The 22,774-nt window shown below is 44.9% G+C and overlaps 1 protein-coding gene across 1 annotated transcript in view; it reads right to left on the reverse strand.

Annotated features, from left to right (window-relative positions):
* DAPP1 (dual adaptor of phosphotyrosine and 3-phosphoinositides 1) overlaps positions 1–22,774 on the reverse strand; it is a 176,145-nt gene that overhangs the window by 54,591 nt on the left and 98,780 nt on the right. Inside the window, exons 2-4 of the mRNA XM_086961596.1 lie at positions 20,471–20,593; positions 16,752–16,885; positions 5,393–5,523 (exon numbers count right to left, since the gene is read on the reverse strand). Coding sequence (XP_086817722.1) covers positions 5,393–5,523; positions 16,752–16,885; positions 20,471–20,593 — 388 coding nt within the window. The remainder of the gene's footprint in view (positions 1–5,392; positions 5,524–16,751; positions 16,886–20,470; positions 20,594–22,774) is intronic.

The following is a 22,774-nucleotide window of genomic DNA, read 5'->3' on the forward strand; positions in this document are numbered from 1 at the left end:
CCAGGCCATAGTAAGGGTTAAAAAAGACATGTCCCATCTACCGACTTATTTCAGGACCTGGCCTATCAGCAAAATAGTCTGTCTCTACACTGGAGAAAAGAGGTCACAAAAGACAGTGACACATAGATTACCAACAACCCTTGCTGCCACCCAGAGAGAATCAGCACTGCCAAAGTAATCATATTTCCCAAGCACAATTACAGAGAAAAGCAAAAAAAAAAAAAAAAATACATATTCGGAGCAGTTAAAAAAACCACTTCAACCACATCCCATATATAAAGTCCACCATCAACGCAATCTTCATTGAGAAAATATAATAGTTCCACAACACATTTATTTCAGGATTCCCATTCTCATCTTTCCTCCCACACACTCAAGGCACACCAAAACACTGATATTCCAACCACTCATACTGACACACATCCCTAAATGCAACTTCTGATGACAGTAACCTCTTCCCAGCTGCCACCTTGAAATCACTTGCCAACAAAGAAACCTTAACAATTATCTCTACAGTAAAAACTCCCCTCGCCCAGAGACTTCTGGCGTCAGGTCACCCCGCAGAATGAAAAATGCCACAGTCAGGAGCTGGAAGAAGCTCCATGCATTCTCAATAGATAGGACTTGTTTCTCCTAGTACCACTTAACACATCTACAGCTTTCTACAACATGAACCATCAGGCACAGCTCAACACCGTTGTCTAATCCTAAGCAATCAGAATGATCCAAATGGACCCCTGCAAACACTCAGTCACGTGTTGCTTTCATCTCCCCATCAGTGACGTTCTATCGCTACATAGAACCTCATAGGCCCACTCTGCTAGCCATGGACCGCCCATCCACAGAACCACTGAGGACACCCAACTTATCACCCATTCCTTGATGCCTATATCATACTTAAAAGGTGAATCCCATAAAAAAACTGGTTTGTGCTCCTGTTCAAAAGGGCACGTAAGCAGTAAATCCAGTTATAGCTGCTACCAATAGAACTTGAAGGATTCGCATCATACACCGCACACTACTTCTCCCAGGTTCTACATTGACAGGCTCTGCTCTTTCAAATCTTACATAGCTTGGAAAATATATTGTTACTGGCTCCAGACTTCACTGTATCATAGACTAAACCTTTTCTCAAACAAGCGGACTTTTCTGCAAATGTCCAAGCTGGTCTGGTAGCACATGGGCAAATAATCCTTGTATTGATGGAGCATCTCTGTAGCCCTTGAAAAGTGTCCACCACACAGTTCCAGGCTTCAAAGTACATTGATAATTCAGTCACATGACTCTTATTTTGAACTGTTTTGGTTACCTCTACAAGACTCATTACATAATATGTTATGATGGCTAAGGGCCGATTCACAGAACTAACTTAAGACAAAATCCTAAACTTACTTCCATTTTGGTATTCACAGAAGGCACTTACTCATTTCGGTATTCACAGAAGTTGGGCCTCCTAACTTTAGGACTCCTAAATGCCTTCTGTCGTTACCGAAAGTCTTAAAGTTAGGATTTTTCTTAGTTTAGGAGTAGTAAAGTTAGGAATCTTTTTTTTTTTTTTTTAAATTTTTGAAAACCTTTATTGTGCATCAATGAGAGAACAAATACAGGCCCACAACCGTCAGGCCGGCCACGGATATACTTGAAGCACCAAAGCATGCAATACGGCGACACAGTAGCACGTTATTACGTGTAGCAGACATGTAAAAGTTACACTGTATATCACCATAATACAGTGTCCAGGAATAATGAAGGTTTGTTTTATATTTTTGTTGCAACTATTAGAGTCCGACATTTTAAGTTTACATAAACAGCGGACTAAGAAAATGAAGTCCGTGCAGGCATTACGTGACATTACCAACAATTATATCGAGTAATCCAATTACCCAAAAAACAAGTCCCCCCAGGCGGGATGGCGGCTCAAAGTGTACAAACAGGAGCATCAGTCCTAACATCACACCCAGAGTCCACCGCCACCCACCCCCATCTGTCCCAAACACGGACCCAAGAAAGAAAGAAGAAGAAACATAAAACAAAGAAATAAAAGGCACCATAGAAACTAAAACGAAAAAAGAAAATCCGATCCCCCAACCCCCCACCCTACACGCATGCAGAGGCTACGGCCTACCCCCCCCCCCCCCCCCCCCAGCAGCGTGTCTGTCGCCCAATAAACCCGAAATATAGAACAAGGAAAGAAGAGGAGAAGAAGAAGAAAGAATTATAACACTTGAAATATAGGGAGTAAGAAAAGAATAGACTAATCTGTGACTCCCATAAAAAAGGAAGGTGGGGAGGAGCCCACCAAATATTATCAAGTCTCCCGGACTCCCCAGCCATAAGACATCTTCAACGCCATATGCAGCAATAAGTTTGGAAGACATAGAATCAAAGGAGGGCAAGAATCATGCACACCCAGACCCCCGGCCCGCACAACACCGCCACCCCATCAACAAGAGTGAACAACAGGACATAGCAACTGCAACCTTAAGTGGGGCAGAGCAGCACATATAACGCATCCAATATATCAAAAAGCGTTCCAGTCCGGGTCCCCGCCAGCCGATCAAGCAAATCCAACGAGAGGAACACCATCAGCCCTGGCCTGACCGTCGAAATCCCTCCAAGCATGGCCACCGCTGCGAGCCCACTTCAGGCAGAACAAAGGAGCAAGATGGCCGCTCTCGACAAAGAAGAAGCAGAGGAGGAGAAAAGGAGTGTCCCCAGACACTAACAAGTTCAGTGTCCAAAATGACGAACGTCCCCTTTATCGCAGGATGACCCACACTCCACCAATGTAAAGAAGAGGCTCCGGTGGCAGAAACAGCGAGGGGGGTCAGCAACTGGGAAGTTGAGAAGCGGAGCCATGGCGGCAATTGCGTAGGCAAAGTCTCAGTTCTTGAAGTGGAGGGAGACTTTGTAACTGTAGCCTCGTCGATAAGTAAACACCCAACATTGTAGCCAGGGACATGACGCTGCTCCGTATTCTCATATTGCAACATTGCATCCACTTCAGGAGTAATTAGAGGCAGCAGGGGGCCAGTCAGCCGCGGTCGCCCCATGTCAGATGTAGCTTCCTCGATCTTCCGCCCCAGATCTCGGGCGTTTCGCCGCAATGTCGCCCTTAAGTCGGCAAGGGCAACCAGGATGTCGCCACAAGTCAGGTCCCCCTGCGATGTCAGCCGGTCCGCACTACTCAGCGACTCCCTCGGAGCAGCCACCAACTCGAGGACAGGCTGGACAGCACGTACCGGGGACAGGGGAGCAGCTACCTTCTCGTCTCGAAGGGCAGGCGCCATTACCACCCTGAGAAAGCGCTCCAAGATGGAGTCCGCTCAGCTTGCAAGCAGCGTAGCAGAGGGAAGCATCGCATGAAGGGCTCCAGCCTCGCCAGTACACACTTCGTCACAAAAGGGAGCCTCACCACAATGGAAGGGGTCAGCTCCGTCCACCTCCGCAATCGGCCACGCTCCCTTAAACACCGGCACCTCCCCAGCTCGTCCTACCGACCACGTCCAGCAGCGTCCAGCGGCGGCGATCGGCACAGGCTTCAGGGGCAGCGTCGGAGGTCGGCAAACACTGAGAGTTTTCCACCAAAACAGCCGGCAGAGACCTCGGAAGAACGCGAGTGGTATCAGCGCGGTTATGTCTCCATTACAACGCGGTGTAGGCGAGGATAAATGTCAGGATATCGATGTGGAATCAGATGGCTTGCGGAGCCGGGAGCTCACACGTCCGTCCCGTCCGCCATCTTGGCTCCTCCTCAAAAGTTAGGAATCTTAACTTAACTGCTCCTAAACTGAGGAAAATCCTAACTTTAAGTAAGTTTAGGATTTTGTCTTAAGTTAGTTCTGTGAATCGGGCCCATAGTCACTGCCCTAACGGATACAGAAAGTGGCAGACTTTGGTGATCATTATGTAATAGGAAAATATAAAGTCAAGAACCGTTACTATGCACCTACACTGTGAAAGCACTTAACCTGTTGAAGCGTATCCCCCTCCTTCGCAGACCCTCCTTATCCCTCTTGCTAATCAGAGCGTGCTTGCAACACACCTCTCGATAGGTTATTTAAGATGGGGTGGTGCTTGGTGTTCTAAGTCACCAAGAACACAGCGATCGCCACACAGATTCTCTGCTACCTACCGCTCTCCCTTGTTACTTCTTGATCTATCATCAGATTATCAGATTCTTTTCTTGTAATAAGAGTAATGGCCTGAATCAGGATTATAAGTAACACCGCACAACCAAAGAACAGCAACTGTTTTGGAGGTCCCACATCACCTTTAAGAGGGTGGGGAGGTCCTAAATGTTTGATGTAACAGCATTGTCCCCACTGCTTAATTTGTAAAAAATAAAACAAGTGCCAGGGTTCTCGTCAGGGGGCCACTGCAGTTTGCACCACACATTGCTCCTGCTATGCTGCCAATGATAGTAACAACACATCTGCTAGCCATCACACTCCTACAAGTGTGGCAATTCAGACTATTTTAGGCCCCAAAAGCTACAAGAATGGCTTGGCGGCAGTCAATAGTCATTTTTAAAGGAAATTGAACTAATATTTACCTGTTGTTGTGATCATCTATAGATTAGCCAGACAGCACCACCTTGTGGCAGACTGTCACAAACCCTTCTGTTGACAATTAAGTGCTGAGCACCAGAAACCACTGGCTCAAATTAAGCATGGATTGTCCCGCTTCTTAAACTTAGCTTAGTGTCCCTGAAAAGACAATTATCGGGTCTGTGCAGTACAGTGCTTGTGCTCATGCTTTTAGAATGAAAACTTCTGGAGCCTTCCCAAATACCTTTTTGTTTGTCTGGAAGTCTCCACAATGTGCTGTGGTGTGGTGTGGTGCACCTTATTGGCCCAAGATACAGATCTCACACTTCATCATTCAAGCTCTGCAGTGGTTCCCATTTGCTTAACACAAATATTTCAAAATCATAAGCACTACCCACTGGCCCTTCCATGGCAAAGGTACATCCTTAAATTAACTGTTCACATTTATGGTGGAACATTACACTACGAAATGCCCAGAAGCCCTGCTGATAGAGAGAGTAGATTCCATTCATGCAATGATGTGTGAACATCTGCTTTCTTAACCTAGTCGGTTCTCATTAAAGGAATTATTGCATACAGCTAATGCCTTATTTAATGTTCCTTGAAGCTCATTATTGTACTAAAGTTTTATTGTACTACAGGTTCCTAGATCATTTTCAGTCCCTCATATAGCAATGTCTTCTCCTGCTTCCATCATGAGTCGGGGGAGGAGGGGAATAGACTACCTCTGAAACGGTGTCCTAAATAAAGGGTTCACAATGTATTCCCAAGTGAATTTTATATGTTTTATGAGTGCTGGGAGAGATATATTTTACCGGTAAATGACCTTTTGGGCAACTTACCGAAGTAGCATTGGCGACAAGATCGGTTTCTGTTTTTCCAGTCATCATGGCTGTGTGAACCCGTATGGACTCGTAGATTGACGGCTCTTCCACTGTCCGGGGATACGGATGCTTTAATACGATGAGAGTACCTGCAAAAAAAAAAAAAATCAGAATACAGAAATGAGGCAGTATCCAACAGGCAGTCACATTTATACCTGTGTGGGTATCTTCACACAGCATGTCCTTTACAACGGAGGCGTAAAATTGAATCCTCAATCATTCAACTATATTTTAATTATAAAAATATCCAAAGTCTGAATCACATATTTTGACAGAAGCAGCACAGATGGGTTTCAAAAATTCACTCTTCCAAAAGCAGAAAATGAAAGACAAACACTGTAGCCACATTTGTGATATGAAAATTCACATACTTAGGACACCAAGAGACACAGCTGACAAAATTTAGGTGCAAAAAGGAGTTCCTGATCAGAAAAGATAAAAGGATTAGATTTTGGGGGGCGCACACAGCATCTCATGTTCCCGCTGCATAGGGACAATGAGTAGCTTCACACAGAAAAGACACATTGGAAGAGGTTGGTCATATTCACCTCCTTCCAATCTATTTGTTACTGGACTAACAGTTTCGCATGACCCTGGGAATTAGTTCTGTAGTGGTTATTACTGGAAAATATGTAGGCATGCATTTCATGGAGCCCTGCCTCCAACAGATGAATGAATTAAAAAGTTTAGACTTAAGTAGAAAAGGTATCTCATCCCATACCTTTTCTCCATAAAAGCTCAGTAGTCTCTATTTCTCACTTTGAAATTGGATTTTCTGCAAGTCATTACTAGTCTAAAAAAAGATTCCTTAGGGTTTTTTAAGCAATGCTTGGGGAAGAAGAGAAAATGGTCTTCTGCAGGAGCCACTGCACATATGTGAATAACAGTACAGGTCCCCAACTGAGCAGAGCAATGCCACATGAACCTTTGACCAACTCAAACTGTTCTAAAATAAATCTACAGCTAAATGGAGGGGTGTGGGAAGTGGTGTGATGCAGGTCAAGGTAATGCAGGTTGGGGGTGGACAGAGAGGTTCTTGCTCTTAAGTGGGCCCTGAATATCTGGATGATCCGACCTGCCTGTTCGAGTTGAGCTTCCTCTTTGTATGTAAACTCAGAATATTGCTGGTGACTAACGTTTTGTTTCTCCCAGAAACATTGTATCCCTATATATGCTCTCAAATCTTTTTGGAGTCAATTAAATGAGAGTAGGTTAATTAAAAACAGGGCCAGACTGGGAACCAAAACCGGCTCTGGCAAAGTGCTCGGCCGGTTTTCGCCCGATTTTGTTACAGAGCCGATTTTGCAGCCATGCTGCAAAAGCGGCCCTGTAACAAAAACGGCCCCAGGGGCCCAAAACCAGCCCCCACCCATGCGGCCGACCGGGGGATTGCCCGATGCCCGCTTTAGCCAGTCCGGCCCCGATTAAAAACCCAGTCATCCCATGCAATTTCCCATAGGAAATATGGGAAGCGATATTGAAAAAAACTGTCAAACAGAATTGCACCACAATTGGCAGAAAGCTAGATCTTTACTCAGAAGTATGCTTTTTTGTTGTAAATCTGTATAGCCGTTTTATAGACATTAAGCTTGAAAATATAGTGGTATCTGGACAGCTGGTCCCAGAGGAGTACTGGGGTACCGCAAATTAAAAAAATAGAGCATTCTGATTGGTGCAAAGGACTTTTTCCCCAGTCAATTCCAGTACCATTTGACTGAGTAATCTGATTTGCTGACTGTTAATGAAACAGAAATTTTGCGGCCAACATTTTAGGACTCGGTCCCTGTGTACTGTGTGTTAAAAAAAACAAAGCATACAAGGGGCAGGGTAGGGGTACCCTGACCGAGTGCTTAATTTGTAAGCACTGAAAAACCACCAACTCAAATTAAGTACTGCCCTGCCACTTGTGCAGGGGTTCCCAGAAAACACTCTCCTGGATCACAACTAAAAAAAAATAATAATTGCTGACAGCTGTGTTGCAGTACTCTCAGGGGACACAATGAGGCCTCCCATGGGACCCAGCATGACCCTCCTGTGTGGTTAGAAAAATTTGAGCCCACCATGCCACCTCAGAGTAGACCCACCCATAAGCAAGTCAGCCTTGATCCTGCTCAAATGGAAACAGTTGAGATGAAAATGCCAAGCTCCAATGGTAGCCCTTACAGAAAGCTGTGTGGTCCTGGTCACATCTAAGCATCAGCTAGTCAGAAAAATTGCATTTTCTTCAATGTATAGTAAGTATGCCACTATGCACAACACTTTTAACCTGAAACTCTGTAAATCTTGCCACCATTTTTGACATTGATGAAAAGGGAAGGGGTTCTTTTGAGTTTCAGCCACAAATGTAAAGCACTAGGCCCCATTTCTATTCTTTATGAATAAAGTGAGCCTGATAAAACTCTGCTTAGGAAATTTCCACATTCGAGTGGTTAAGGAGCATCTGAAATTCCTTCTGATAAAAGAAGGCCATTTCCAGATACAGGGTATTGCCATAAACCAAACAGGACGGTATTCTGACACTAATGGCAAATATTTTAAAATGTTTTAACTAATTGATTCAAAACTAAATAAATTAGTATTTATAGAGTACAGCTTATCACCTTGGAGGGTAACCAGGCGCCGAGGAGTGGCGAGCCTTAGTCGAAGAGTCCGGTTTAGAGTCCTTTCCTGAAGTTGGTGAGTGAAGGGGAGGTTCAGAGAAGGAGTAGGAGGTCGTTCCAGGACTTCGTGGCGAGGTAGGAGAAAGAGCAACCTCCTTTGCAGCTCTGCTGGATGCGGGAGGCGAGGGATGTGGATCGGAGTTGTCTGGTCCGCTGATGGAAGGTCAGGTGGTGGTTGATGTAGGAGGGTCTGGCATTGCGCAGGGCCTTGAAGGCATGAGTCAGCAGCGTGAACTGGCATCTCTTCTGGATGGGGAGTCAGTGGAGGCTTCTGAGATGGGGATGATGCTGGTCCGTTCAGGGAGGTTGAGGACGAGTCTGGCCGAGGCATTCTGTATGGTCTGTAGTCCTTTGAGAAGGTGGGTAGTGGGTCCGGCATAGAGTGCATTTCCGTAGTCTAGTTGGCTGGTGACAAGGAATTTAGTGTTTTCCTGGTGGAGGCAGGGATTCACGTGAAACTCTAGTGAAGCAAGCAGAGGGTGTGGAAGCAAGAGGAGGCCACAGCGTTGACATGGCGCTTCATGGAGGGATCGCTGTCCAGGATGATGCAGAGGTTACGGTCGTGGTCAGTGGGGTTAGGTGAGGGTCCCAGTCTAGTGGGTCACCAAGTGTCGTCCCATGGGGAGGTGCTCTTTCCGAAGATGTGCACTTCTGTCTTGTCCATGTTCAGTTTCAGGCAGTTGACTCTCATCCAGTCGGCGACATTGGTCAAGACGTTTCCAAAGTTGAATCTGGTGGTGGCAGAGTTTTCCATGAGAGAGAGGGTGAGTTCGGTGTCGTCAGCATATGAGAGGATACTACTCTCCTTCACTGGCAATATTGCACAATGGGTGATACTTTCTGTAAGATTAAGGCCTTCATACAATAGCTTTTTTTCCTGGGCACTGTTAGAGGACATCACAGCATGTTATTTCTTTCTTGTCTCGTACCTTGTTAGATGGAACATCACAGAACCAATTTTTGGAAAACGTGTACGATGAGCACTACATGTTATCATTTGTTTCTACAGCCTTGAGAATTTCCAGCAAATTGTACATTTGAATGTGAACTAAAGGTCCTATGTACTACATGCATTATTGACAACTTATGTACTGTTCTTTGGATCTTTTGGAGCTGGATGCCCAGAGTTCTTTGATGCTTTATAAAAAAAAAAAATGGGAAATTGAAACAAATTAAATTGAACAAGACAAATGTCCAAATCTTAAGATGTTCTCTTCTCTCTTTTGGGAGTAACGATTATGAGGTTTTCTATTTGTGTATGAGCCAATTTCCAGCTGTATGATTATTTTGCCCATCCTACATAGATGTATTGACTAAATTGCACAAAGTTAAATCTTAGAGTGTCGAAGGTATAATCTTTTGTGTAGCATATTAGATGATGTTGAGTTCGTAGGTCACGGTGATGTTGGCCAATGGAGTCATGTAGACGTTGAAGAGGGTGGGGCTCAGGGAGGACCCTTGGGGAACTCTGCAGATGATTATCTTGGGTTTGTACGTGAGAGCGGTAGGCAGATTTTCTGTGTGCGTCCTGTGAGGAAAGAGGTGATCTACTTAAGGGCGTTTCCTCTGATGCTGATGTGGTGGAGTCTGGTGATGAGGGTGTGGTGGAATACGGTGTCAAAGGCTGTCGTTTGCGGTTATCACAGTGGTATCGGTGCTGTGGTGAGGTTGGAGCACAAGCTGGACTGGGTGGCGTAAAGTAGGTTGTTTCCTTCCAGGTGATCAGTGAGCTGGTGATTGAGGGCTTTCCCCTCGACCTTGGCAAGGAAAGGGAGCAGCAAGACAGGGCAGTAGTTCCTGAGCTCACTGGGGTCGGTGGATGGTTTCTTCAGGAGGGTTTTCACCTCTGCCATCTAGGTGTCAGGTAAGGTGTCTGTGGCGATGCAGGAGTTGAGGATATTGGTGAGTGAATTGCGGATTTCCTTCTGTCCCAGGTTGAAGGCATGGTGGGGCAGTGGTTTGTCAGAGTGGATGGAGGTCATGGTCGCTAAGGAGATTGGAGTTTCGAACAATTGGTGAGGTGGCTGCAGGAGTTCATTTGTGCCATTGGTGCTAGCGTCTATGCGGGTGATTCGGGCGTCCTTTGTTGCTTCCTTAAGGCAGTGGTGGTATTTGTGGAGGGCAGCTTTGAGGTGGTAAGGTCTGAGGGGTTCCTGTTGGTGTACCATCATCTCTCCAGTCTCTTACAAACACATTTAAAGGTCCGGAGTACGGAGTTGAACTAGCTGGCATGTTTGCTGGGTCTGCTGGTGCTGGCTGTTTTTATAGATGCGACAGTCGATGCAGTTGGAGATTCAGTCAAAGAAGTTTTGGATGGCTAGCTCAAGGTTGTTGGTGGGGTGGGGTGGGGTGGGGTCTGGTGGTATCTAGGGCGGCTGTCCAATGGCTCATGGTGATTTTGTTCCATCTGCAGCGAGCGGGGGTGGGAGGCGAGGCAATGAGTCGTGGTGAACCTGCAATGGAGAAGTGGGTGATGCTGTGGTCTGTCCAGGTGAGTTTGGTGGCATGGCTGAATTTCATTTAGTAGCTGGCTTTAAAGATTAGGTCCAGGGTGTGTCTTGCATGGTCTGTGGGGGCTGGCGACCAGTTGCAGGAGTTCGATGCTGCTCATGCTTTCCAGGAGGAAGCCAGAGTTGGTGTCATTGGGGTAGTCTAGGTGAAAGTTGAGGATGAGAAGGAAGATGTAGTGCTTTGAGTGGATTGGCAGGTGGCAATGAGTTTGGAGATGGCATTGCGGAAGCCGGGCGGGGGACCTGGGTGTCTGTAGGCTAGGGTTCCTCTTATGGTAGTGTTTGTGTCGATTCAGATTTGGAAGTTGAGGTTTTTTTTTTTTTACGAGATGTTCTTTGGTAGTGTTGCATTCGAGGGCCTGCTTGAGGATGATGGCGATACCTTCTCTGGGTTTGTTGGCATGGTCTCTGTGTATTGTCTTGTAGCCATGGGGTGCTGCAGTCACGATGTTAGGTGCTGAAAATGGTGTGAGCCAGGTCTCAGTGATGAAAGTCACGTTGGGACTGGAGGTGGTGATGGTGTCACAGATTTCAGTGGCGTGCTCGCAATATGATCGGACGTTGATCAGCATTTACTGGAGCTGGTCCAAAGGGTTGGAGGTCGGCCGCGGTGTTGCAGGTGAACCGGCAGAAATGGCAGGTGAAGGGTCCTTCCATGTGTCTTGGTCCAGGCGCGAAGAGGCACAGATGGGCTTGCCGTCAGTTGGCCAACGGCGGGGCAGCGAAGCAGCCTCCTTTAGTAGTCCTGGGAGATTGCAGGGGCTAGCAGGGAGGCGGGAGGACAAAAAACCAGCGAAATTCGGGAGCGGGAAAAACTGCAGGAGTGGGTGGGGGCCAACACAAAATCTACAAGGAGCAACAAAAAAAAAACAAAGCAAGCACAAAACTTACAAAATGGCACAGAATAAAAGAAAATTACATCAGGAACCAGGCAAACACAAAATACAAGGGCAAACACCAAATCTCAACAATAGCAGTCAGCTACGGCAGTGATCAAACCTAGGAGGGACTCGAGGGCTGGGGCCGAGATGTTGTCACTCAGTTCATGGAGCTATCGCAGCTCAGGCCCGGGAGCGGCGCAGAAGACCAGAGTAAAGGACTAAGTCACTGAGCTAACCTGAGACAAGATATCTGAATTAGCAATGCAAACCACGTTTTTAACTGCCACTCACAACCATCACCTCAGAGTCTCTGTGGAAGTTACCTCCTATCACAACCTCACGTAAGCAACTGTGCAAGATGTAACAGTCAACAGTACAAAACACTGCTGACTAACATAATAGAACAAGGACGCCAACACAACTACTGCTGGCCATCCGCCACAAACCATCTAGTGCAGGCTCTCTAACACTTATCAAGGAAGCCTGAAAGAGAGGATCAAAAAAACTTGATTATTCAAAATAAGATATTTTTTTATTTAACCCTGTTCCATACTATTTGACAAGAGGGGAAAGCAGGAGAGGAGCCTAGCATTTATTCGATCCCGAAGATCCTCAGATTGCTTCAAAAGTGGAACAGTCACTATTTTTCAGGTCATTTAATTCAAATCCGTTTTGTAGTGAAACAGGGAAGAGTAAAAAGCACTTCAGAGATTACAATCACCACATCATGCTGAATTCTAGCATGCTAGTGGTCTAGTAGGGTTTCAGATCGCTCAAGCGGTTTTAGTATATGCTTCACAAAAGAGGAAGAAAAACAAACAAGCATTGGAAAAGCTGATGGGTCTAGTTTTAATGTGCCCAACATATGTAAACACAGACATTCACAAATGCTATTTGCATGCATTGCATACACCAACTCCGTTATCACAATAAAACCTGCGCTATTGGTTTTGCCAGTGCTGAGAAAAAGTAGCAAAATAAAACCGATTTCTCTATTGGATGCATATAAGAGATAAAGTATTCAATTTGACAAACATCATGATGATTGAGTGTACTTTGCAGGTGTTAACAGTCCTTGATGCATTTCAGTGGACTTTCAAAGCAGTTCCTTGAAGGCTGAATGATACCAAATAAAGACACCAAATAGCTAATAGTATGAGGTGAGAGAAAGTGCCACACTATGTATAGCAAGTGCCACCCCCACCAATTCTCAGTGCTCTTTACTACGAGCAAACAAATCAAAAATGAATTACAGATTTGTTTGGTATATTTATTTTTACCTTTTGCTTTAGAAATTTCAACGTATACACTCAGACGAGTTGTCTGAGAAAGACACTCAACATGTGACAACTACTAGACAATAATGCAACAAAAAAGAAGAATATACATCACAAAACTTTCGAAAAAGATTTCAAAAGGAACACACAATTAGTATGATACACATTTCATAGTGAATGATCGTTTGGAAACATTCATCAAATTGATTGGAACATTTACTCAACCAAAAACAATATATCAACTCAATGAAAGAGACACGTTCTGGAAAAACATTGGAAGAATATAGACAAATTAATCATATAGTCAGTGAGACCCAGAAATAAATTCTGTATCCTTTGCAAATTCCTCCAATGGTGCCGACGCGTTTCGAGACCGTAAGACAAGTGGACGGACTCTCATCAGGGCTCATTCAATGTGGTTCTAAAGGTGTGTGTTAAAAACAAAGAGAGAGCGACATGTCACCAAATGTTTTCAGTACCCAGGTGACTGCCCCCACTGCCCCTCTAGGCCCTTTTAGTACCTGAAAGTGGCTCCGGAGGCCTCATCTCGGGGATCTGTTAGCACCAATACTTGTAGCGGGACCGTGTTATCTGTAAGATAACATCAAGCTTAAAATGCCATCAGGCAATGCATATTCAGTTAGTACACACGCGGGCGAGCCCGCGAAACATCAAAGAAGAAATCATCAGATTCATACCTAGGACAGTACCAGGATATCTCCCTGTCCCTTTCTCATTTCAAGTGTCCCATCGTTCCTTCTTTATACCTGTGAAGTGCGAACCAAATGCGCCGCATTAGACTGTTGCACCGACTCACACATTAAAAATGCGCAAAGATGTTTAAGAACCAAAGTTTCTGATTTAAAACCGCCTACCTGGAGACTCAGCGTTTTCTCAATGGTCTCAGGTAAACAGGCGTGCTGTTCGTTCTGGTAAGGGGGCGAGAGCGTAGCATTGTATAAAAGCCTGCCACAAGTCATACTATTTGCAATACAGGCAGCACGCAGGATGGGTTCATGTCCAAATTTACCTTAACTTGCGCGTCTTGGGATCTCAATAAGATTACTGATCCTTTGTGCATCAAGGTCAAGCGGGTTAGGGCAAAGCCGTACTTTATCCCAGGTCTATGCCTGCAGCCTGTCAAACAAAGGCGAAAGACTCATGAGTTGTCGTCTCCGTTTGCGCATATGAAGATAGCCACTGATTGTTATGCGGAGCACTCACCAGCTCGGTAGGCGCTCCGTCGTCAATCTCCCAGGTTCGATTCCGAATCAGTACTGCCATGTTTGGGGCGGGGATTTAAACCTTTATTTAGCGCACGGAATTCTGGGACATGTAGTTTGAAGAAAATTGCACAAATTACGAAGTAACAAGATTAAAGCCTCGATACTTCCGACATACTGTTCAATCCAGTTTGGGCACTGTTAAATCGCATAATCAGATAAGCCTCCTTGCGCAGGAGGGTTTCCTCGATGTCAACAAGACCTTTTTTGGTGGGCATTGTATACAACACTGTCCAAGAGAAATCAGTTTCTATGTGTGATTTATCAATGAAGTGTTGAACCATTGGGGCGCTAAGCACTTTATTTTTGATTCGTGATCGATGCTGTGTTATCCTAGTGTTCACTTGCTGGTTAGTCTTCCCTATATACAGTTTGGGGCAACCGCAGATGATGGCGTACACAACATTTTTGGTCCTACAGTTGGAGAACCCTTTATTGGTCCATTTTACTTGCTTGTGTTGGAATTCAGAACCTTCTAGGCAGGACCCACAGGACACGCAGTTACCACATTTATGGTGCCCCTCAACCGGTTTGAGGCCCCATTTGGATAACAGGTCTTGCTTGGGTTTAGGTATGGCAATGTCGGCACGTACTAAGTGTTGGCCGATACTCCTATTTTTTCTGTAGGCAAAAATAGGCCTAGGAAAGGGACACTCCAGTTCTTCCAACAGGTGCCAGTTCTTTAGGACCATTTGTCTGACCCGATGTGTGTCTGGCCCAAAAGTTGTGACACACACCATCTGTTCAAGATCACTTTTTGTTTTATTCTGCAGTAAGCATTCTCTTGGCGTGTAGCGAGCCCTTTTATACGAGTGTTTAAGCATCTTCTTGGGGTACCCACGGGTGATCATTTCATCACAGAACTTTTCGGCATGGTGGTCAAAGTCCTCCAGACTTGAGCAATTTCTCCGTATGCGGAGTAGTTGTCCGTATGGTAGATTACTTTTCAAGTTACGTGGATGGGCACTCCGGTGATGGAGGATGGTGTTTTTGTCTGTTTTTTTGCGATAGAGAGAAGATTTGAGGCGCCCCTCTGGACAGGTAATTTGGACGTCTAAGAACGTCATCACAGTTTTACTCTGTTCGAGGGAGAATTTAATATCCTGGTGTTTATTATTAAGCCAATGGTGGAAGGACATCAACTCGGTGTGGCTCCCCTGCCACAGGAGCCACACGTCGTCGATGTACCGTAGCCATTGCTTAATGTGTTTCTGGAAGGGATTATTGTTTTCAATGAACATTTGTTCATATTGTGCCATATACAAAATGGCTACCTCCGGCGCATACGGACAGCCCATGGCCGTCCCTTTGATTTGCATATAAAATTGATAATTGAATCGGAAATAATTCTTTTTCAATGTCAATTCAGCCAGTTGTACAATAAATTTTGTCGGTACTCTATGAGGTCGTTCTCTGGTGTCCAAATACATCTCTATCACCTCAAGCGCCTCATCTTGAGGGATCTGTGTATATAAGGACGTCACGTCCATTGTGACCATAATTTCAGATTCGGGATCGAATTCCGTGCCCTCCACTTTGGCTAGAAAATCCGTAGTGTCCTTCAGATAGGACCTTACCCCACTGACAAAAGGTTTTAGAAAAAAATCAATATATTTGGAGATAGGCTCCAAACACGAGTCACACCCCGAGACAATTGGTCGTCCCGGGGGGTCAGTCAAGTTTTTGTGGATTTTTGGGAGGAGGTACAAGACAGGGGTTCGAGGGAACTTCTTCACAAGAAATTCACTTTCCTTTACTCCTACGAACCCACTGTCTTTACCATCCTGAATCAGTTGCATTATCAATCCCTGAATTTCCTTAACAGTGTATACGTTGAAATTTCTAAAGCAAAAGGTAAAAATAAATATACCAAACAAATCTGTAATTCATTTTTGATTTGTTTGCTCGTAGTAAAGAGCACTGAGAATTGGTGGGGGTGGCACTTGTTTTTCTAAAAATTATATACGGTCCAGCCTACCCTACGTCCCGGGACCTACCTCCTTAACTTTAAACACTATGTATAGCTGCATTGTTAAGCATGGTCTTAAAAAGTAAGACGTGGAATGCCTGAATTAATCTGAGCCCCAGCTAATTACTTGAGCTTCATTGAATTCTGGAAATTTGGTGGGATGAACCAGGATGGTGCTGCACCAATTAAAACTAAAGAGCAAACTTAGTAGGTGACTCTTCTCTAGAAGAAAGTGTTATGATTTTCCTAATCAACTTCACTTCGGGCCCGATTAAGAGTTTGGCGATGCATCGCTGAGTCCACCCCACTAAAGCCGCAGTGCGGCCGCCCACCAGAATAGGAGTTTCCTCATTTCTGGTGGACATTCCCATGGCGTTGCCTCTAAAACGGGCACCACAATGGGAATGCCAAAAACAGTTCCTGCACAGCATGGAGCGCAAAGTCCATGCCGTGCAGGAAATGGTGTGCATGCACACAGGGGAGCACATTTTGTGCCCCCTGTCTGCATCCACAAGGCGAAGAGGCCCCGTTTCTTCTCTGCCAGGGGTTACGAGGAAGAGGAACCACCATGTAAACACTGGCGGACAGGAAACTCCTAATATGCTTGGCGGGACAGCAGGGTCCCTGTACCTGTGATCAGCTCTGTGCCCAATGGTGTGAACAGATAGTCTTATAAGAGGGAAACACAGTAAGGCTGCAATTCAAAAGTAAAGAACAAAAATAAAGAATAACATTACCTGTCTCACTTCCGATCAATGGCTGGTTTGCAAAATGTTCAATAAAGTCCTGCAAGGACGAGAACTCATTGAAGCCAAATTTGAAAGATGACCCCGTCCATTCGACTTTAAAGTGCTTGACAGAATTTTTTGCTCTAGTAAAACAAAAAGGTATAAGTGGATAAATACCAATACTAAATTTAACACGCGGTATTTTTCTTTTGACAAAGTAATTTTATTTAGAAAGTATAAACATCCCCCGTTCTAAAACCTTGGCCTGTGCTGTTTGGATTACCATATTTGCTCAGTACAGATGTACATTGCCTACTTTATACAAATGAGTGGGTGACAATGTGCTGAGAAGAGACTTCCCGAAAAGGATCTAACCTCCCAAGGTTCTACCTGTCCGCTTGGCTCATAAAACGCCCTCCCAGCGAGGGCACCAAACTATACACATTCTGTATTTGAGGGTCATGGGAAACACTCCCAATTACACTATGAAGAATTAATTCAGCTCAGGTGCCCGCCCTTCCCAATATGGCCACCGGTTTTCCAGGCCATGTTGAAGGCAGCTATGTTGTATTAAGTCACTTGTTGTAGCTACTCTAGATCCTGACGGACACTACATGACACCGCTTGCTCCTGTGGTGCGAGCATCCAAAATATCATTCCAATGAGGCCGCTTTAAAGCTGGTCTCCCAACCACAGACCTTTTCCAATAGGACCACAAAGACATCATGAGCAGATCACCTTTATGTTTTTTGGTGCATCTGTCAACATCTTTTATTTGCCTCTGTAAGCCCGTCTGCTTGATGTAAGGTAAGCTCTTTCCAGCATCTTACCTTCCAATGTCATACACATTTTCGGGAGTTCTGTGCAGGTTTTCATTCAGGTTTTTAGCTACAACCATCCAAAATATCAAATTAACATGGAGTTGAAGCCTTTTCCTTTAAGTCATAGCATCAATAGCCTTAGGGCCACCCGTGGTGGCGATCCACCCGCTGTATTACGACTACCGCAGTGGGATCGGCACAGGACCGCTGCTACCACCGAGAACCCTTGTGCCTCTGTGTACGGGGTGCGTGCAGGGGGCACATAGCCCCCCCCCCCCCCCCTGTCTGTATGCACCTCCATTCCTGCATGGAACGAAATGCACAACATTTTGCATTTCGTTCTGTGCAGGAACATGCTTTGCAGTTCCCATTGCGGTGCCTTTCTCAGGCTCTTCGCCTGTAACCGCCAAAGCACTGCCCACCAGACCAGGAGAAAACTCCTAATATGGCAGGCCAACGACTTTGGCAGTGTGGCAGCGGGCGCTGATGTGGTGGCATGCTGCCACACTGCAAGTGTCATAATCAGGCCCTTACTCTGTGACAAGTCAGCTTTAAACTCTGACCCTTTAGGCGACAGTTACTGTTACCACACACCTCCTTGACCCTTGTCTGATTTTTCAAAAGTTTTTGTCATGAATTAGTCATTCAAATACGATTTTACCCCTCACTGTATCCCCTCTACTCCTGTCTGTGCAGTGTATCACTCACAAGTGTGTACATCTACTATTTGTATCTACATAACGGTTTACACGCTTATATGTTATACCATTTGTATATTGACGTTCTGCTTTATGAAGGCCCTGGGGATCTAGTCAAAAAGGGCAAAATAATTGTTAGTTACAGCTATATAGAATTACATGAAACTATACACATCAAGAAACATGCGATACTTAAAATGTTTCTATCTAAAACTATTTTTGTGTCTATTACTGTACAGATAAACCTATGTGTTTTGTTTGAGAGTATTCCATGATCTTGATTCGGTATATGGTGATGTCTGAACTCTAAACTTGTTTCTTAACTGTGCTTGCCCGGAGGGTAAAGATCAACCCGGAATAAAGCATGTAGATACTGACTATGATACACGAATTCTACCAAAGTAGGCATTATTTAAAATATCGCCACAACATTTTATATTGCCTAGGAGCGTTAGAGGTTACAGGAAACAAATTCCACCAAAGGGGGAAACCCTTCCACACTGGTCAGGTGACCCGGTTAATAAAAGAGTCCAGTGCCAGTTGCCTACCCCCAACACTAGGGTCTGTGTCCTCCTTTTACTTCGCATGTGGGCCCAGGGCTCAGGGCTCAGGACACCCCTTTCGCGCCAAGGGGTCTGACCAAAGCAACCACACTGAGGAGAAGAGACTGTATGCACCCCATACCTTGCTGCTCCAGGTGCCACTCACGTACATTGACTAGTCTGCAGGCAGCGCAGCCAAATGATGCAGAGATAAGTGGGGCCATGCTGGGAGGCCTTGAAGGCAAAGAGGGTGTTGGACTGCAGTGCCACCGTAAAACTGCTCCTTGGTCATGGTGGAGTGTTGTGAAGAGCAGTTTCCTAAACCCCGACTCACTGGTGTAGATGTGAGCCAAGTCCACTCTGTGTGTAAAGAGAGGCTACAAAGCAGATTCAGCAGGGGTGCAGAAGTGGACCCAGCCCAACTGATCATGTCCTGGGGCAGTATCAGGGTCCCGTCACTGCCCAACATGGGTGGTACCCAGTTTTCACAGAGCCCCCACAGCAGAGAGTCAGCACAGTGTGCGGCATGGAGGAGTGCGCCCAGCCCAACAGGCAAATACTGCCAGCACAGGTCAGCCCGCTGCACATGGTGAAATGACTCCGGGCCAACTACGCTAATTAGGCAAAGTGCTGCGCAATGGCCGAGGTGGTTCACTGGAGGGCGCGTGTGCCTGATGAGAAACTAATAAGAAGTGAAGAGTCCAGGAGCCGTACACGACCAGCCAGGCAGGCACTGACCCCGTGCTGGGGAAGGTGAGAGGCTCGGACCACAATATGTACAACATTTTTTAAGCTTTAATAAGATTACACATTTCCTCCAGGTTCAATGTTATGATGCAAATCCAGCGACTCAATCGATAAGCAAAGTACTTGGGAATTGGCAATTGGTAGAAGTTTCTTCAGAATCTTGCTGTCAAGCCGGATGTACCCGCTTTTCTATAGAGGCTATTTGAAAAAACTCGATGTAGTGTCTCAGCAAGCAACTGGCAAGTAATTTTAGAGACAGGAAATAAATCCCTTTAGGCGGCTAGCTATAAAGAATGGCATTCCTTTCTAGATGTCTATTGTACTATAACGTCAAATCAAAATAGAGAGAGAGGACTAGATAAGCTAGTCCGGATCCCCTAGGTTATATATGGTTTATCAAGAAGGACTAGCTAAGTTGTGTGATAGGACTCAATGGGTACGTATGTTGGCAAACCATTTGGTTTGGTCATGAAGCCCTCACCCACCAACCTAGTTTATTATGGATGATGATACCTACTAAGGTTTTTAGATACATCTAGTTACCGAAAATGAGTAACTGTCGTAAAAATTGTAAAACTACATACATGTCATTCAGCTGTGTAGAAAGAAGGATTGGAATTTTTGCAGTTCAAGGTGGCAAGGTAGTTCCTGGGCTTATTTGCTTTAGGACACTGGATTAGTCCTCAGTTTGCGCTTGCTGTCAATTGCCTGTATTCTAACCGGCCTTTGCTACCACCTATGATCTGGACTCTGTCAACCGCATGTCTCAGTGGGTGACATCACTGCTGACTCCAAGTCACTTTCTAGTCCTCGTCCTACTCTTGTGTTTTGAGTGCTACTCAACACTTGTGTGTTCTTTGTATAGTTGCTGTGGTGGACAATAAGGAAAGAAATTTTTGCTCCAGCCCATGTTTTCATACCTGACAGAAAGAGAGTAGAAGTCCGGCTCTTCATGACTTTTTCTTAGCAGGTAGCTTCCGTCAAGTCCATTAGACAGGAGGAGAGCCTCTGCTGCATGACGGGAAAGGTTGGCATGAAACCACCTAGATGGAAAGCAACAAAAACAAACAGTACAATTATCTATATGAATCTTCAAGTACGGTATTGACTCATGTTACGTTTCCCATAATCACGGGTGAAATCATATACTGTCTAACACAGGTTTCCTTTTGACTCAATATTTGAAACATACAGATAGCAGACATTTAAAACAATGGGTTAGAAGACAGAAATGGAATCTTGATTGGTAATGAGGAAAGTGAGGTCTGGAAGGGTGGTAGGCTGAACTGTCTGTGCCTTCCTTGGTGTATTGAGAGGGCCTCTTCCTGTTAGTGGCAATCAGGTGTATTTCAAACTACTTGGAGCACGGGCGCCTCTAGGATCACGGTGGCCCTGGGCAGGGAGCGTAGGTAGGGGGCCCCGGAAGAGGGGGTTCAGGCGGGGCAGAGTGCGGAAGCCAGTGAAGAGGGGGGGTCAGGGTGTTTGGAAGTGGAATATAGCCGGAGGCCGTCAAATCCCTGCCAGGGGCCGCCACGGAAATATGTATCCATCCTCAGAGGATTATTATATTAAGGATATATATTGGCATGGTGGCCCCTGGGGTTTGGTGGCCCTGTGCAGGTGCACAGCTTGCACATGCCTAAGGCTGCCCCTGCTTCGAGTTAGAGTGCTTTCGTCTTGGGGAAAAAAAAGAAAGAGGATTGGTGATAAGCCCTTGCCACCTCTGTGTAGGTTTGCCTGCGGTGGTCTGATGTATTTGCAACATGTAGTACTACAGAAGAACATCAGAGCAAGCTTTCTCCTACGACAATGAAATCGACTCGCTGCTGCGATTCATGCACCCTGTGTCAACTGACTTTTGTCTGAGAACTGGAAGTATTATTTACACTAACTGGAATTTTCACCAACTTTTTGTTTCTTCCTCATTGGCTCAATTACAAGTGGCCAAAGCATTGCCGAACCCCTTGTCAAGCTATGGTCTTCAGTTCATCTGTGAAATCACACATAACTACTGCTTTCAATTAACACAAGAGCACGTTGGGTGGTGCTGTGTCTACATTACTCAGTCGCAAAATCTCAACCCTCTGTATACCTCTTGCAAGGTGAAGAAGCGGGAAATTTGCTCCATTATGGTTACTGCTAACTCAGGAGAAAACGGACTACTTTTTTTACAACGCTCAAAAATCTTAAGGACTATTCCTATAGTTGTACAATTATAGTTGGATTTTTCCTGGCACACACAATCATATAACTTTTATCTCTTTTTACAACGCTCAAAAATCTTAAGGACTATTCCTATAGTTGTACAATTATAGTTGGATTTTTCCTGGCACACACAATCATATAACTTTTATCTCTGCTGATTGTCAAAAAAAATGCAAATCTCTGCATAGAGAAACGTAGTGCTTTAGCAATTGCAATCTTTTCATTTCCATAGGGCAAATAATTTTACCAGGTGAGAAACCTCTTTCTCTACAGCTCTGTGAAATATGAGGTTGTTCTCTCCATGTTTATATCCTGCTATTGATGGAGCGGGAATGTTAAATGACAGAAGCCGCTATCAATTCTCACTATAAAAAGATATTTACGACAATCATTTTTGCTGAAGACATTTTAACTGGCTAAGTTGAAAAACGAGAAAACTCATACTGCATCGTAAAAGCATGCAGAGTGATTTAAAAAAGATTATATCAAAACGTAAACAAAGAGAAACAATGATAACTACAAGTGTACTTATTTGCGTGTTATGAGAAACTAATGTTGCAAATGCATCAGGCCACAGCAGGCAAACCTACAGAGAGGTGGCAAGGGCTTATCACCAATCCTCTTTTTTTCCAAGACGAAGAAGAAAGCACTCTAACTGATATCCTTTAAGTCTCTAATGAGGAACTTTCTACAAACCCTATATACTCTGAAATACTATAAAACGCAATTGGCGCAATAGCATCTGATTTCATTTAGACTGGTGAATGGTCACCGTATCTCACTAGATCACGAGCCGTAGTGTCTCGCTAGAGCTTGCCGATTGAGGAGACATACAAGTATAATCTTTGGCAAAAATGACACTCAGCAATTTAGTTAAGACAGCTATTTTGTGACAGACTAATATCTCCTTCCTACTAGGAAGTCCTTCTCATTGTTTATTCATAACGTTTATAGGTGAGGTGATTTGCAAACATTATCAAGTCAAACACATCTAAAAGTTATGTCGGCACAAGATTGGT

This window comes from Lissotriton vulgaris, chromosome 3_1 (assembly GCF_964263255.1).
Source record: "Lissotriton vulgaris chromosome 3_1, aLisVul1.2, whole genome shotgun sequence".
Lineage (NCBI taxonomy): Eukaryota > Metazoa > Chordata > Amphibia > Caudata > Salamandridae > Lissotriton > Lissotriton vulgaris.